The 18,545-nt window shown below is 38.0% G+C and overlaps 1 protein-coding gene across 4 annotated transcripts in view; it reads left to right on the forward strand.

Moving 5' to 3' along the window:
• USP25 (ubiquitin specific peptidase 25) overlaps positions 1–18,545 on the forward strand; it is a 71,471-nt gene that overhangs the window by 16,759 nt on the left and 36,167 nt on the right. For all 4 annotated transcript variants that reach the window (XM_060770498.2, XM_060770500.2, XM_060770499.2 and 1 more), the window contains exons 2-5: positions 2,462–2,539; positions 3,870–4,014; positions 6,713–6,836; positions 9,560–9,722. In XM_060770498.2, coding sequence (XP_060626481.2) covers positions 2,462–2,539; positions 3,870–4,014; positions 6,713–6,836; positions 9,560–9,722 — 510 coding nt within the window. The remainder of the gene's footprint in view (positions 1–2,461; positions 2,540–3,869; positions 4,015–6,712; positions 6,837–9,559; positions 9,723–18,545) is intronic.

Raw genomic sequence — 18,545 nt, forward strand, 5'->3', positions numbered from 1 at the left:
AGAGTATGATGCTGGGGAAAATGGAAGGAAAAAGGAAGAGGGGCCAACCAAGGGCAAGATGGATGGATGGTATCCTTGAAGTGAGTGGATTGACCTTGAAGGAGCTGGTGGTGGAGACGACCGACAGGGAGCTCTGGCGTGGGCTGGTCCATGAAGTCACAAAGAGTCAGAAACGACTGAACGAATGAACAACAACAACAAAACACCCAATTAAAATCCGGGTCCAGGTCAATTCATTGTCACTTCGAAATTGCTTATATCTTCTTCATACAGTAGTAGTTGTGTGTTCTTTTGAGTAATATTAGTTGAATATTCCATAAAATTCCTTAAATATATTTGCTTTTCATGAAAAAATGACATTTTTCACGTAGAATAACAGTAAATTTGATAGTTAACATCAAGGTTTTTGATCAAAAATTGAAGTTAGCCAGTACATGAAAGTGTCTTGCTAAGAATTAGACATTTTATTATACTCTGTAAAGCGGTAGGCACTTATAACAATAGGATGACTAAAATCTATTTTAAGTACTCATCTATATCAGCCATTTCCTTTTCTATTTTATGCTATATATTCATGCATTTCTAATACTATGCAATAAGCTCATATGATACCAGGACCTGAGTGCTGGGCTAGGATTCCAGAACATCAGAGTTTGAATCCACATCCAACCACAGAAACCCTTGGATGAGTCACACTTTCTCAACCTCAAAGGAAGGCAATGACAAACTGACAAAATTTTCCAAGAAAGTACCATGATAGATTCGACAAAGGGTTGCCAAAAAATGGAAACAACTTGAAGTAACATTATGCAGTTTTGGGAACATGCATTTCAGAAGTCTTACACTGTTCAATACTTGAGGAGGGAACATTATGTAGATACTTTATAACCATCTATTTGCAATTTTCTTTTACTTGTTGCTGTAATACACACTATTACATAACCACTTTATTTGCTGTTACATGGCTGAATGTGAACCAGAATGAATAAGCCTATGTTGTGAAATATGGTATTAAACTGGTAGTGAAGAAAGTGGTTTTGCTGTGCAGATGATCACATAGGAAATCGTGGAACCAGTTTGAGGTTTGTATGGTTATTCCACAGCTACGGAGTAATTATGTGCATTAAGGGATTTCTTTTGCATGCTTTTGTGGACATTTGTTATTTTGTTGGTGCAGTTTAATGCTGTTCAATGAGAGCTTTGAACTGCATTGAATGGTTATTGTAGGTGGCACTAGCAAAAGCTGGAAGTAAGGTAGACATTGTTGTTTCATCTCTCCTTCTGACCTACCTTCCAGCCATGGTAGCTTTAGTTGTTCAGCTGTATCTCTTTTTGCTGAAAGGTACTGCATCTTACTGCCACATCAGTCAACTGAAATACAGGGTTAGTCAAAATAAATAGGCCAATTCGGCTACAATTAATGTTCTTATTGGCCTATTCATTTTGACTAACCCTGTACATTGGCCATCTCTACATGGACTTCAGGGTTTTTTTTTTTAATTTTTTTGTACTTGGTTTTAAAAATTAGTTTTGAGAGTCAGTTTATGAATCACCCAAACAAATAATTGCTTTCAATGCTATGTTATATTCTCTAGCTACTGGACAATATAGGTTCATTTTTAGATTGATTTTAGGAAGTTGAGGTTTGTGCTCAGCAATGCATAGAAAACAAGTTTCTGTGTCATAGTGTTCAAAATATTGAACTTCAGTGGTAGAAATGATCAGTAACACTATGTAATATGTTTTTTGTTATGGGGTTATAAATGCCATTTCCTAATCGGTTTTATTATAAAAAATGGGGAAAAGTTTATTAATCTGCAAAAATGTTTTTGCAGGACATCCTGCAACACATTTCGCAATAGTTTTTCAATGAATATCTCATAGAGTCTCAACCAATTTGCTGTAGTTCATGGCAGCCACAAAAATGAAGTTTCTGGAGTATAATAACTACTTTCAAAGTAAGAACCGCACAATTAAACAGAAAATAACACTTTCAAACCAGGAACAGAAAATTTTTCGAATGTTGTTACATAGTGTAATATGGGCTATGGTAGGCATGGGCAAATTTTGGCCCTTCAGGTGTTTTGGACTCCAGCTTCCATTATTCCTAACAGTTGGTAGGCTGTTAGGAATTTTGGGAATTGAAGTATAAAACAGCTGGAGGGCTAAAGTTTGCCAATCCCAGGGCTATAGCCATAATTTCAATCACAGTATTGGTGAGATCCAATCACATGGTGAAATCCAGAACACAAGAGTAGACTTACCTAACCCTTTCCCATTATAGTAAACAATTCCTGGCCAACTATTTCTTGCTTAAGAGAATCTACTTTTTGACTTTCACTTATCCCCCTGCAACTATTTCACTTAACATATTTTAGGAATTTGAAATGAATAAATTCTTTTTCTGCTTCATGATTTGCCTGATCTGGCGTCAATGCTGACTAACTCTTTAATTCTTCAGCACCAGCAAACACTTCTGAATCAGCTGAGAGAGATCACTGGCATCAATGACACCCAAGTACTACAGCAAGCCTTGAAGGTATGGTGGTTTTCAATACTGGTTCATGTATGTCTTCATTTTTGTCTGATTTCTTTGGATGGACAAAACTAAGCATAACTGATTTAAGTTCATATATATTATATACCTTAGAAACAGGTTAACATTTAAGAACCTCTTGATAGTTAGTATCAATAATGTGCCCACAATGATGTATTTATACACCTAAATTGCTTACATCAAGAAGTACTACCTGCACGTAGGGAACCTAGGTGAAACTCATACATACTTCAAGTAGTACAGCAAATGCTCAGACAAAATGTAACACATAAGGCAACCTGTTATAGAGTGTAGAACGTTGAAAACTTTAAATATGGCACAGTTCTTGGTAATGTTCTCAATTTTAGTCTCAACTGGAAATTAGATAATATATACACATTGCCTTGGATTTTTGTTACATAGGCAAGAGATTTTGTAGTGCCATCCCTATTTCTTCTGTCCAGTATTAGTTGTATTGCTATTTATTGGGTACTTATCTGAGATTACAATCATTTCCAAATAACTGAGACTTTGATTTTTCTCTTCATGTGGCCTGCTAGCCAAGGAGACTCACAAACAAGAAAAGAGTCTTTGTTGACGAGATTAGTTTACGGGTGGCCCCTTTCTCTTGCTACCCATCCCTTAAGCTTCTGCATCTTACCACCACCTAGTCTTCCTTCTCACCTTTGCGACCCTATTTATGACATGAACTTCCTGTAGCTGTTGTTTCCACTTTTATAGCATACAGAAACATTGATCTCGAGCATGATTTTTATTACAAAATCAGTTTTCTCAAGGCTTATCATATCATTCGTACTTTTTTTTTTGGCAGTAATTACTTTTTTATTTAGACAGATTAAAATAAAATCTACATATAAACATACAGAAAAACAAACAACATAAACAACAGCAAAAGATCACAAATACTTTTTCTAGAATAATATGACTACATTCTAAACATTAAAAAAACAGTAACAGTGAACTACCAATGATCTATGTTATCTAATCTAAGGGTTTCACATTCTCTGTCTGGTGGTTATATTCTCTCAGTTTTCTACACCCATTTAGTGAAACGGAACTATTGATACATTTTTTCTCTTTATAGTAACACACTTCTAGTATATCATTTGTGCTCTTCACCTGTTTTGCATGTCAGCATGTAAACACAACTAATTAAAATAAATCAATCCTTACTTGTAAAATTATATTTTAAGTCTGTGAATGCAAAGTGGAAGAATGAAGCTTCCCTAGTCTTGATGTTGGAGGCAGATCATATGCAAGCTAGTTCATTATGTAATTGTATACTGATACATTTCTTCTTGTGCATTTAAAGGATAGCAATGGGAGTTTGGAATTAGCTGTAGCTTTCCTCACTGCAAAGAATGCTAAGATACCTCAACAAGAAGAGACAACGTACTATCAGACAGCACTTCCTGGCAATGACAGATACATCAGTGTAGGAAGCCAGGCAGATACAAGTAAGTGTCCTTTTTCTTTATAACTGAAAGATCAACCCTTGTAAAACAATGAGAAATAAATTTGCTTCCACTCCAATGTAATATATTACATTATGTCTTTTGTAATACTTATAGATTCAGTATTGTGATTGATAATATATTTTTATTAGACTTTTTAAAATCTTAAATATTCTTTCAGTTTGAAAGTATTTGTATCAGTGCCTCAGAAAACATACCAATCATTTCTTAGTTTCTGAACCTACTTCAGGATGCTAGTGGTGCGCTATACATTTCTTCATATATACTACTTTCCCCATATTATCTCTATTGTGAGCAGATGCTCTTCTTGGCCTATCAGAAGTTGCAAGAATACTAATTTAAAACCCATAGCTCCATGACTCAGAAGTGTGTTCCACTATAAAGCCCATAATTCCCTATTGTTTAATGGTGTTCTATAATTAAGAGGAGCCATAAGAATACACTTTAAGTAATGAAGATAATTACTTGCATTCGGCCCTTGAGATTAATACTAAATTCTAGGTGTTAGGATTTCGTTATCCCAGAGAATAAATTATCTACCATCTTTATAGCCCCACCTGCAATCATTATTAACTGCTTCCAAATAGATAATTATTTTAAAGCATTAAGCAACTATGCAGGATTATTGAATCTTTTTTGTTTAGGTGCATTTCTTGTGTTACGTTCTTATCGCTTGTTTCCAGTGCTGTCATTTGTGCTGGGATGAGGTATGCTGTAGTTGTGAATAAATCTTTACGATTGTTGCACAAAGACTAGCAGCACACTGGAAGAGGAGAAGGAGCAGGTCCCATGTGTTGCCACTACTTCATTTACCCTGCAGAGTCTAGCTGCTCCGCTTCCTAGCATTCTATGTGTGTCTGCTTCAACTGGGACTTCCTTTCCTTTGCGTAGTCAAAACTGACACAGGTGGTGTAAAAGAAGATGAAAAGGAACTGGGGTTCCTGGAGCAGGTGAAGTGACATATGGGGGCTCCTCCTCCTCCTCCTCCTCTGTGTCACTTATACCTGTTAAACCTAGACAAAGGAAGGGAGGTACCAGGCAAAACAGACACACGTGTCACACTTAGCTCCTGAAGATGGGGCTGGCCTGTGAAAGTTCACATGGCAGCCCAGTCCAAAGTGGTTTGTGAGAGGTGAGACCTCACTGCAACTGCCTTCCAAAAAAAGGCCATGCTTCCTTCCTGAGGATGGGACTGCTGTGTGAATGTTTCCAGAGCAAGTGCACCTTCTGGAACTGGACATGGCATGGACAGTGATCTTTTGCCTCCCCTCACTTCCTGAGGACAAGTCTGCTGTATAAATGTATATATGGCTGGGCTGCTGTATAGATGCTTTATATATTCATATGGCAGCCAAAACATTGGGACATGGGTGTAGGGGACGATCTCAAAAATAATCAAAATTGTGAGTGTGAAACCTATGAATGTGAAGGCCCGACTGTATGGGCTTTGCTACACACACACAGAATATTGGTGAAGCAACATTTTGGAAGAAAACATGTTGTTCAGGAACAAGGAAAAGGAGAATGTATTTATCCATTCTGAAAGCCAGTAAAATTTGACCTTGTCACATTTTGGCAGGTTCTGTAGGTCTAACAATGGAAAACATTGTCTATAGTGATAGAATTCTTGCTGAAGTAAAGGAAAAAAGAGAATAATTCTTTGGAACGCACCTGGGATAGACAGGCACTGATCTGTGTGTTGACAGCTGCTTAAAGAGATACTGTTTTCTGGAAACAAATGAATGAAATGCTCTAATAATGTGAAAAGCTTTCTTTCCATACAGGCACTGATTGTTTAAAGGCTCTGATTTGGGCAGTCGTAAGAGTCTGATGCTGTTCAAACCATAATGCATGCTCAGCTTTTCTGTATTAGTCTTTCTGTTGGATTGTAGAATCCACTATTGAATGATGCTCCAAACATACATATACGTAAGCTCCCCCCGCCCCGCAACCACATTATACCACATCTTCCCCCAAAACTATATTTGAAGACGGTTTATAGAATTAAAACTATTTGAAACAGATGCATTAAAAAGATGCCGGGGAGTAGGGGGAGAATAGATCTAGTTTAAATCTAAAGTATTGCTTTGGAAATATTTTGGAGATCTTTTTTTTTCTTTTAGGATGCATAGCCCCTCTGCTAATGTACATTCTTCACCATAGTTGTTTTCAGTTACCTTTACCGGTTTGTTACCTTGTGACCAACCTTGTGATGAGCTTTTCTGGTCATAGCTAGGCTAGACATTAGGTAAGAAACATACAGTCTACTGCTAGGCTCATATTCAAACATTTTTTGTCTTGGTAGAGACAGCCAAAGTTTGCTATCATCATCGCCGTCATCATCATTGTTTGTTTTTAATTGACATCAAGTGGGAGTTCCCTGGTTTGGTTAGGTCTGATATTATTGGCAGTAGTCTATCTTTCCAAATTAACACATGACAAGGGAGGAGCAAGATATGATATTGCATATATATAAAACTATGGTTTATGATGCCATACATGAGCAAACCTAGTTAATGTATCAAGTTATGAGAAAGAATAGTAGGACAGCACTGGAGCATGTGATGTGTTGAGTGAATGAAGAAGCTGAGAGATAATGATGTAAACTAGCTCGTCTTCTAAAAGGAATCTTACTTTTTTGTTCATATTTAATTTTAAGAGATACAGTTTTACTTTTCAGATGTGATTGATCTCACAGGGGATGATAAAGATGATCTTCAGAGGGCAATTGCCCTCAGTTTGGAAGAATCAAACAGGGCTTTCAGGGAGACGGGGATAACAGATGAAGAACAAGCCATTAGCAGGTAAACAAATAAGACTATTGTTATTTCTTCTTCTGCTGCTGCTGCCGCCTCCTCCTCCACCACCACCACCACCTCCACCTCCTCCTCCTCCTCCTCTTCTTCTTCTTCTTATTTGTACTCCACTTTATCTCCCCAAAGGGGACTCAAAGCGGTTCTTATGGTGTCTTGAAATTTTGTTTTTATATGTTCCATTTACTGAAATCATACTTCTTATTTATTTATTTATTTACCACACTTACATCCCGCTCTTCTCAACCCCTTAGGGGACTCAGGGCAGCCTTACAAGGCAACAGTTTGATGCTGCGTGCACACATATTGATAAATAAAAACATTAAAACCAACCAGTTAAAACATTACATTAAAACAACAATTTTAAATCACATAATCCAGGTCATAATCCAAAGCCAGTCCAAGTCATCAGTGTTAATTTATAGTCTCTTATTGCACTGCTCCCATTACTGACCAAAGGCCTGATTCCAAAGCCATGTTTTTTTTTCCTGAAGGTGGAGGAAGGGGGGTGATCTAATTTCACTGAGGGAGTTCCATAGACAGCGAACCACCACTGAGAAGGCCCTGTCTCTCATCCCTACCAATTGCGCTTGTGAGGGGATGGGACTGAGAGCAGGGCCTCTCCCGAAGATCTTAGCCTCGGAGGTGGACAATAATAATAATAAATTATAATAAACTTTATTTATACCCTGCCCCCATCTCCCCAAAGGGGACTGGATCATAGAGGGAGATACATTCGGACATGAAAGCTAATTAATTAAAATTAAAATCTAAATTCAATGACTGTAGCTAACTAAAGTAGACCCATTAAATGAATGGATTTACTTAGCATTCACCACTTGCTTCAATAGACTTAAACGTTGATTCTGTATATGATTGTTCATTGCTGTAGTTCAGGAAAGAATTCATGGTTAAATTTGTATAATTGAGATTCCAGAATATTTCCGGATAAAATTAGTGTGGCTCTATACATCAAATGATTGGCTGTCCAAGAGACGTAGGCTTCTTGTGAAATGATCACACCTTCCTACATTATTATCATGTACGTAGGCTTGAGATGCTGTTAATGCCCTTTGGCTTCATTCCTTACTTTACATGTTTATTTTGTTCTCTTCATCCTCCATTGTATGCATCTCTATTGTTACTGTTTTTCCAGCTTTTGTTGTTCCCAGCTTCTCCCACAGCTCACATAGCATAGATCACTTTAGATTGGGTTTAGGAAATGTTTTAGTTTAGTTCAGACCAATATTCCAGCAGTGGGTAGCATAGCAGCTGACACATGGCCCGTTTCTCATGTTTATACAAATATACTTTCCCTTTCTCAATGAGTGTGAAATAACTTTTTCCTTGCCTAGAACAAAAATAAATTCTCGAGGGAAAATACTTTTTTCTGATATTTCCTTTATCAGACAGAGCCTTGTATCCATCTTTTAGAGATGGCTCAGTGTAGAAATGTCTTTTATTTCCTTTTTTAATCATGCAGTCATATATTCAAATTTTGTAATAATGTTTTAATGCTCTTCTTAAAGAACACAGTTTCTGCAGCATTCACATTATTGGCTTAAGATCCATTAGAATGCCATTTAGTGTTTTCACTGATGTGTGCAAGTCAAGTTGCTTTGCTTCTGCAATGATAGTGTTGTCTTTTTTGTTTCTGAATTATTTATTCATTTGATTTAAGTCATTTTGTCTACATCAGCTGGAGCCATTATGACCCTTGAGACAATATACAATTAGAAAGAAATATTTAAAATATTAAATCCATAAATTAAATTACTTATAAACAGACTTATAATTCTTCTGTGAAAATGTTTAAAGCCCAAGACACTTAAAAGCAGCTGTAGTAGCCACACCTAAATCTAAGAATTAAAGCCTGTTCCTAGTTGACTATCCAATATCTAATAGACATGGAACCCACCTGCTCTCTCTTGGAAGGGAACTTTTCAGTCACTGGGGTTGTTACAGAGCAAGCCTTGTTACATGTATTCACTATCTCAGGGTGGATGGATATACAATAGGGCCCCTATTGAGAATTTGGAATTCAGAAAGATCCATATGGGAGAATTAGGGTTTTTAGGTATTTTGGCCCAAAGCCATTTATATGTCAAAGTTCTCTGAATAAAGACCTTTGGAAAAGAATTCTAAAAACCTGTAAATTGCTTTTATGTTCGGTTAAGAGATTACATCTCACATACCATCCCTGATTAAAAAAAATAAGACATGCCATGGACTTAGTACACATTGTTTATTGCATCAGCACTTCATGTGTGAACTTGCTGCTTTTGCATTGTCTGCATACCTGTTTCGAAGTTGCTGGCAGATACTAATATAGTTATTTGTGCTATTGCAAATAAATTCTTTAAAATTCACTCAAAAATATTGGATGAATTTTTGACAGTGACATGATTTGTTCAAAGTAGGAATATTTCCTATACCCTCCACAGTTTATTATTTCTTTGATTCTTTTTTTTTTCTTCCAAAAAACAAGTCTTAAATTTTGTATGTAGATACCTGGATATATGTATTGGTGCTAAATCATAGAGATTGCTTGTGCTTTCTCTTAGTATGATGTTGGCTGAATTCAGTATTTTTTTATTGTTGTATAGAAAATCTGTCTTCCCATGACTTGCTTTATGGAATTGTGTTTCCTATTCTAGCATAAGTTTTAATGCCGTTACTGTTCACTTGCCTCATTATTTTGTTTGCTTTCTAAGAGTTTTAGAAGCCAGCATAGCAGAAAACAAGGCAAGCCTGAAAAGGACCCATCCAGAAGTATGGAGTGATTCTCCAAATCCGTATGATAGAAAACGTCAAGATAATTGCCCAGTGGGATTAAAAAATGTTGGCAACACATGCTGGTTTAGTGCAGTTATACAGGTAATAGATCCATGCATTATATGTATTTTCTTTTTTAAAAAAATGTTGGACCACTTTTTTTACAAATCAGCTAACATACTGGAAATAATGAGCAAAAATATGTTTCTCTACTAAAATGGTGAAAAAGCTGAATATTTGTAGTATTTTTACTGCCTATTGATACTGATGTAATAGAGGAATGGAATCACTGGAGGAGAGCTCACTGAAACATTGAACAGAAACTACACTGTCTACTGTGGATGAAAAAAGTGAAGCTGCCTTGAAAACAACTACATCACATAGCAAAATAATTATCACACACATAAAGAATGTTACCCTGATTCCAGTATGACAATAAAAACATTATTTACACCCATGTTTGTCTGTTGCATCAACAGGAACCATTTAAAGAAAGGAAACCAAGGTGTGCAAGTTAGCAAGTTAGCCCATAATCTGCAAAGCAAGATTGTCTCTGAACCTACACAACAACACTGAAAAGCATGTCTCTTCAGTTCGTGCTCTCCTGCTTTACCAAGAAACTAGTCTATAGCATCATAAATACATTTACTTATTGAAGCATCCCTATCAAAACTAGTGTACATAAAATTGGCAAGCAGAGTAGTACACAATACATTATATCTAGGTTTACTTGCATGCCCAGCAAGCTCAAACTGCCAAAACAAAATACATCTCAGCTGCTGCTGCTGTATCTGTTCTCAGGCACATAACACCTAGCTTAAAAACCAAGCAATTATATTTGGTCCTAAAGGGGCAGGGCGGGGAGACAAATTGACTGTAATTGGCAATGAAGAGCTCCTTTTTCCTACTCCATTCCATTCCATTCGGGGGGGGGGGGGGGAAGGGGGAAGGGAATTTATTTCCATTATGGCTATTGAGAGTCTGTTTTCCACCTTATGCTCCCTGTCTCTCTTATACTCACATACCTGATAGAGTTTGCACTGCAAAAACAAACCAAATATAGAGCCCAAAACACCCACAAGATGAACACAGGGTAGCTAGTTTCCCACTTATTCAGTAAGTGATTTGATTTGTTCTTAGTACTGTTTGCTGCTCCTTGCAGGGACTGTCCCCATTGTACTTAAGTGTTCAGGATTCCTCTAGCTCAGGCATGGGCAAAATTCATCCAACCAGGTGTTTTGGACTTCAACTCCCATAATTCCTACCAGTTGAAGTCCAAAACACCTGGAGGGACGAAGTTTGCCCATGCCTGTTCTAGCTGATAGACCTGCCCGGTGTGTGTACTTTCAAGGCTCCTGCTGAGAAAGTTTTGACTACTAGAAACAGAATCATGCTTCAGTAATGAATGGATTCACTGTTACACGGTAGGCCCTTCCTAACAGCTGGTAGGCTGTTAGGAATTGTGGGAGTTGAAGTCCAAAACACCTAGAGGGCCAAAGTTTGCCCATGCCTTGTTTGCCCATGCCTTGTCACTGTTATTTAAAAATAGGCATAAGGTATTCATATGTCACAAGCATAAAAATAAATATTCAAGTTGTGGTTCTCTGCTTTTGTTAAAGCATATTATGTACTACTTTCATTTTCAGTTATGCTGTTTTAAAAGTGGAAATAACTTCCCCAAAACTCACTTTGATTTTAAAATCACTTTAACATCTTGCAAGTGTTTCTGTTCCAGGGATTATTTATGGAACTGTCCAGAAGGGATTTTTTAGAAAGGTCATATCCTACTTTTTGTCTGCGTTTTTGACTTTTGGCATTTAGAGTACTATTGCTTTTATTTTAAAATAGTGTTTTATGTTTCTGTATTTTATTATGGCTGTTATTATTGATCCAGAATGTCTGTTAAAGTAGCAGATACATTTAAAAACATCTTCCACACTCTACTGTATCATACTGTACTATAATTGTTACATGCCATCATAGTGAAATTTTTTCCACTTATGGCATACTTTTGTAATTTCTGTGAAATACACGTGGGCTCCTATATGAAAGTGAGAAGGGCCCACCATGTAACAGTTCTTCCAAAACATTTCTATGGCTCAGTAGCATTCCTTTGTATGTTTGGTGCTATGGCTGAACTATGTCCTTAGGTGTAGCAGATTGTACAATTTTTTTTCCTCATATGGAGTTTATTCTCTAGTCCCATTTTCCATTAAAAAGGAATGCTAATTTTTCAGCCATACCCTCAATATGTTACAATTTGTCCCTCTACGAAGTGAAGACTGAATCTTCTCCATAGACTCAAAAATACATTTCAGTTTTACAGAAACATTAAGTACAGCCAAATTGTAGAGGCATTATGAGACTTGCTGTCCATTACATACTGAGTGAAAATCTGAAACAGAATCATTATCTGAAAATCTGCTAATATTTTGTTTAAAATTTTAGTATCGTATAGCAGTTTTGTGGTAGCAATAGTACAGATTCTTGTGCCTGTTTGTTTAATAAACTGGGGGGGGGGGGGTTGTTACATTTTAGCTAACTCTCACAAGTATATTTCATGTGGGATAAATTTGGACATTACCTACTACAGTATTTATTTAACCTCAGGATTGATAGGCTCCTTAGGTTGCATCAACTGTGTGACAATATTTCATGCTTCCCCCAGGGGTCTTTGAAACCTGAAACATTTTAATAGAGGTCAACAGTGTGTAATGTTGCCTTCATTAATCAGTGACGTGCTGTGTGGAATAGTACTAAGATCAAACGAAAACAAACCTAACACAAGTGTTACCATTTTCCCTTTGGAAGTTTGTCTTACTGGAACTTAATTTTATTGGTATCTGCTTTGTGAATCATTTTCTTAGTTTTTCATCACTTACAGCATAAGCCAAAAGTTCATGGAGATAGATAGATAGATAGATAGATAGATAGATAGATAGATAGATAGAGATAGATAGCTTCCTGGCATGCTGGTTTTATGGCTGTGTAGTTTGAAATCTAGTTTTTAATATATGATCCATCATCCAATTTAGTAATGAACCTAATAATGTCCAATAATTAATAATGTCTACATTATTGTAACAATTATAACATTGTAAAAAAATTCCTCATTCCTCAACAATCTTCACCCTCGTAGTTTTCTCCTTGTGACATACCAGATGTTTATAAAGATGTAACTAACCAATAATTAATCTATTATCCCCAAAATTCTTATTTTCCTTCTCTTGCCCCCCCCCCCATCCCCTACTTTCCTAGTAAATATTTAATAAAAAATATTTGGAAAACAATCTTCTAACCATTTATAGGATTCAACATAACCTTCTATGATTTATTATTGATTGTTTTCCCTGTTGGCCAATAGCAGTAACTTATACTTTTGTTGACAACACATAACATCTGGCACAAATCTATTGATGTGCTTACTTTTAAAAAAACGTTTTGCTCCTTTCTCCTAAGTCATGCAGTCTCTAAGGAAGCTACTTCAGTCATTCCAGCTGTAGGATACTGGGGAATATAGATATGTGTGTGTTTCTCTTTCTGATCTATCATTAGTTGATTCTGCTGTGATGAGAATTCTGAGTTATAAAGACCTTGCCTTTTTCCCAGTGAACTAATGTGAATAGAAGGAAATTAAAATATTGTTTTGCAGCTCATGATACCTCTGTATAATCATGCAATTATTTCCCTGTCTCCCCACCCAAATCATGTGAATATGTTAGTGCAGGGGTGGGCAGTCCTCAAGGGAGATGGGAGCACAGCTACATTCACACTTTTTAAAAACAAAACAGTGGCCTCAGAAATGGGCACTACTAGCTTTTGAAGCCTCTTGGTGGTCTGATTTGATTTTACCTTATGGGCCTGATTCTGATCTATGGAAGTTTTTCCCCTAAACACTGAAAGTCACCTTCTGTCTTTGAAAAGGCCTCCACAATCCAGAGCCATGTAAAACTTTATAGGTCATAACCTGTATTTTGAATTTTTCCTGGAAATAAACTGGGAGCCAGTGGGGGTGTTTTAATAGGGTAGTAGTATGGGCCTGTAACCTTCCCCATTTAGCAATCTGGCTGCCATTCTTTGAACTAAGTGAACTTTCTGAATACTACTCAGAAGCATCCTTGTGTACTTCCATGGTCAGATCTCACATCTCAAGGAGTAGGCACATTTGGCATACAACCTTTAAATCTGCAAAAACAATGATGGACACCATAGAAATGTAGAGTGCATCCCAACTGCATTTTTTATCCTCATTGAAAGCTTAACTGAAATCCTATTCCCTGATCTTTGACTGACCAAGAGCACCTCTGTCCTGTATGAATTAAGTTTCAATTTGTTTTCCCGCATCCAGTCCATTACCAGTGACAAGCAGGGTAAAACACAGTCCTGGCCAACATGATCAACTATTAATTCATAATCTCTTTTCTGTCTTTCCTATACTCTGAGAATGGCAATTTTTAAGCTTTTTTCCATCTTGATATTCAGGAACCATGTAGGTCTCAAATGTCGTAAGTTCAGGTTTATTTATTTATTTATTTCGGTAATTTGTACCCCGCCTTTTTCACCCCCTAGGGGGGACTCAAGGCGGCTTACATCTGGCACAATTCGATGCCCACAATTACAATAAAATGCAATAACAATAACACAGTAGATTAAAAACAGACAATTAATACAGTACAATATAACACAATACAATATAAACTAAAACCGCTCTAAAGCCTGCATTCATCATGTTCTAAAATCCGTCAATCCGTTTAGCATTGCCATAGTCCTTTCCAACTCTAGTCATCTCTAGTCATCATTACCTTGTTACCCTGCCAGACTACCCAAATGACTGGTCCCATATCCATGTCTTCAGCTTTCTCCTGAAGGAGAGGAGGGATGTTGACAACCTAATTTCCCCAGGGAGTGAATTCCACAGGCAAGGGGCCACCACTGAGAAGGCCCTGTCTCTCGTCCCCACCAGCCTCACTTGTGATAAAGGTGGGGCCAAGAGCAGGGCCTCCCCAGAAGATCTTAAACTCCGTGGTGGGACATAGAAGGAGATACGTTCGGATAAGTACACTGGGCCGGAGCCGTAGAGGGTTTTAAAGGTCAAAACCAGCACTTAGAATTGTGCTCGGAACTGGATCGGCAGCGAGTGGAGCTGACGTAGCAGAGGAGTGGTGTGCTCCCTGTATGATGCTCCGGTGATTAATCTGGCTGCCGCCCGTTGGACTAGTTGAAGTTTCCGAACAGTCTTCAAAGGCAACCCCACGTAGAGTGCATTGCAGTAATCTATTCGGGATGTAACAAGGGCGTGGACCACTGTGGCCAGATCAGACTTCCCAAGGAATGGGCGCAGCAGGTTCAAGTCTCAGTGTCAGGATGACACTGCAGGTTCAAGTCTCAGTGTCAGGATGAAAGCAAAAGGTGAGAAATCATAATTATGAGCCTTGATAATATTTGAAGTTTCTCCTGATGCCACAGAACTAGTTAATTCATATTTCTCAAATGTTGTAAACCTTTCATACAATAACTTGAAAGTATCAATGAATTTAGCAGGGCTTACTCGTAGTTAACACGCAGAGTTGGGTTGTTTTAACTCTCATATTCCCAAAATAAACGATCCTTTTTCAGCTCACTGTGCTAGAACTACTGTGTTGCTAGGAAGCTGCTATTCCACAACTTTTTAATGTATGGATTGTTGCTATGGCACCGGATGTCACCGTAGACGTAGTTTGCAGGGTGCAGCAATATCTAAATCAGGCAAATGAAACAATTTGTAATTAATTTTCTATTGAGCAGAGGCACTGGTCTGAAATGTTAAGCGGGGGATAAAAAGAGTACTAGAATTATAGAGAGCCACACAGCCACACCCCCTGCCATACAGAAATACACATTCAAAACCCTCTCAACAGATGGCTATCTAGGCTCTGTTTAAAAACATCAAGAGAAGGGGACTGCACCATACTCCGATTTAGCATATTTCACTGTCAAACACCTCATATCACTGGGGCATGATATCTCTTTTCCTGCGTCTTCAATCTATTGCTCTGTGTCCTAGTCTCTAGAGCAGCAAGGAAAAAGCCTGCTTCATCTGCTTAATGAATGAATGAAACTTTATTTATAGCTCGCCCCAGCTCCACGAAGGCGGCTCACAACAAAATACAAAATGTCAAACATTCAATGCTGACAGTGATAAGTAACAAATCAAGAAACAAATCAAGAAACAACTCAGTAAACTACAAATGGACATGCATAAACAAGACATAAAATAATCCACATAATTACTAACATTGAATCCTTAAAATATTATTTAAAATCTCTAAAATTAGGCTAAAATTGTTGAGAGGGGGAGATGGAAAGCAGCAATTTAATTGGGTGGATGCTAGCAGCTAGGTAAGGTGCAAATAGATGTGCTTAATCCTCCTCCTCTCTGTAAGCTAAATTGCATATGTATGTTTAATAACTTTTTGAAGGATAGGAGAGAGAAGGCTGTTTTTAACTCTTCAGGGAGGAAGTTGCAGAGGTGGGGAGTGATCACAGAGAAGGCCCTTTCTCTTGTTCCCACCAGCCGCGTTTGAGACGGGGGTGGGACCGAGAAGAAAGCCTCCTCCACTGAACGCAGTGCTTGTGTTGGTTTATATACAGAGATGTAGTCTTTCAGATAGTCTGGGCCTGAGCCATTTAGGGCTTTATAGATAATAACCAGCACTTTATAATTAGCTTGGAAGCAGATCAACAGCCAGTGGAGCTGCCGCAATGTAGGAATTTTCCGCTCCCTGTACAAGTGCTTCAGTTAGTAACCTGGCTGCCGATCTCTGAACCAGTTGTTGCTTCCGAGCTGACTTCAAAGGCAGTCCCACATAGAGAGTGTTGCAGTAGTCCAGATTTTCATATGTTGAATATCACTTGTAATAGGTTATATCTGTAATGCTTTGTATATAACAGGTTAGCAGAGATTTTTTGTGCTGTTTAAGCTCATTTTCAGATGCTGCCTGCTAATTAAAATTAGTGTTCTGTTCATTACAGTCATAGTGTTCAGATAACTACAAACAGTTGTTGTATGTTGGATGTTACCCACAGGCATCTGAAAACATACATTGCCAATCTGCTTGTCATACAATTGAATCATAGAATCATAGAGTTGGAAGAGACCTCATGGGCCATCCAGTCTAACCCCCTGCCAAGAAGCAGGAATATTGCATTCAAATCACCCCTGACAGATGGCCATCCAGCCTCTGTTTAAAAGCTTCCAAAGAAGGAGCCTCTACCACACTCCGGGAGGGTAGAGAGTTCCACTGCTGAATGGCTCTCAGAGTCAGGAAGTTCTTTCTAGTGTTCAGATGGAATCTCTTTTCTTGTAGTTTGAAGCCATTGTTCTGCATCCTAGTCTCCAAATCTGGAATCCAGCATTATGTGGACCTACAGTTTTTTTCTATCTGCTGTTTATGAAGCATTCCTCAAATCTAATGTGGAAGGCTGGATCCTTCACCCTTCACCCCAAAAAAGCAATTTTGGTGCCACAGAGATGGGAGAAGAAAGACCCAGAAATCTCACTACCATTTCAAGCATTATGCTTGATTTAGCTCCATGATATATTATTTTCTGAACATGAATTCATGCTTTCAGGATTTTTGTGAGGATATATATTTTAACCAACTAAAATTGCATTTTCATGTAACTTTGCAGTCTGTAAAATGTTTTTTACAGTTGCTTCGTAAAATTTTGTTCAAAACATTTTTATGCTAAATTAAAAACAAGTAAGCCATTTGCAATTTTAAAACCTACATAAAAACCAAATAAAAAAACAATAATGTGTTTCTGTCTGACAATACAGGGCTTACAAAATCAGCACTTAGGTTCAGCAAATTCCTGTAGAAAGATAAGCATCTTAAATAATTGTTGGAAACACATTACTTTTAATGCCTCCAAGCAAAGTGTAGGCGTCATCACAAAGACAGACTTCTGTATTGTCACCGAATCAGATTACATAAGTTGTAGCATTTTCATACTTACTCTGAAGATCCTTAAAATTCGAATGCATCCATGTAAGTCTAATGGATTTATACAGGGGAAGCAGTTTTATAAGTCACCTAGACCTGAGTTGTTCAGGAGTTATGTTAATGTTAATATATAGACCATGAACATTGCTTAGTAAGAGATAATACGTTCTTTCAGGATGGACGTACTGTCCCTGTGGTCAGGAATCCGAAGTACTCTGATGATGGTAGCCAGTATCAGCTGAAACTTCCAACTTACCTCTTTGTGCAACTTTTCTTTGCAGCACAGTAGATTACTTAAAATTCACTTTGGTCTTACTACCCACTTTGGAAAGTTTTAATAGTGTTCCCTATCTTACATATATCTGGTTCCAATAAAATAACCATTGATAAGATCGGTGTTGGGTTTCTAGTTTAAATGTGGACAGTGGTCCTTTTTAACTCAGCACTGGGGGGCCTCCTGGAGGCCCAGGTATCGGCAGTGGCTGGGAGGGCCTTTGCACAATTAAAACTTGTGCAGCAACTGCACCTTTTCTTTGAGAAGTGAGATTTGACCAGGGTAGTACATACCTTAGTTACATCCTGTCTGGATTACTATAACACTCTACATGGGTCTGCCCCTGAAGGGTTCTTGGAATCTTCAGCTGGTCCAAAGAGCCACAGCCAGGTTGCAGCTGGGGCTAGCTACAGGGAGCAGACAACCCCCTGTTGAAGCAGCTCCACTGGCTGTCAGTCTGTTACTGGGCACAATTCAAAGTGCTGGTTATGACCTTTAAAGCCCTAGACCAGAGGTCCTCAAACTAAGGCCCGGGGGCTGGATGCGGCCCTCCAAGGTCATTTACCCGGCCCTCGCTTAGGGTCTACCTAAGTCTGTAATGACTCAAAAGCATGCAACAACAACAATCCTATCTCACCTGCCAAAAGCAGGCCCACACTTCCCTCT

This window comes from Anolis sagrei, chromosome 3, assembly GCF_037176765.1.
Source record: "Anolis sagrei isolate rAnoSag1 chromosome 3, rAnoSag1.mat, whole genome shotgun sequence".
Classification (NCBI taxonomy): Eukaryota; Metazoa; Chordata; class Lepidosauria; order Squamata; family Dactyloidae; genus Anolis; species Anolis sagrei.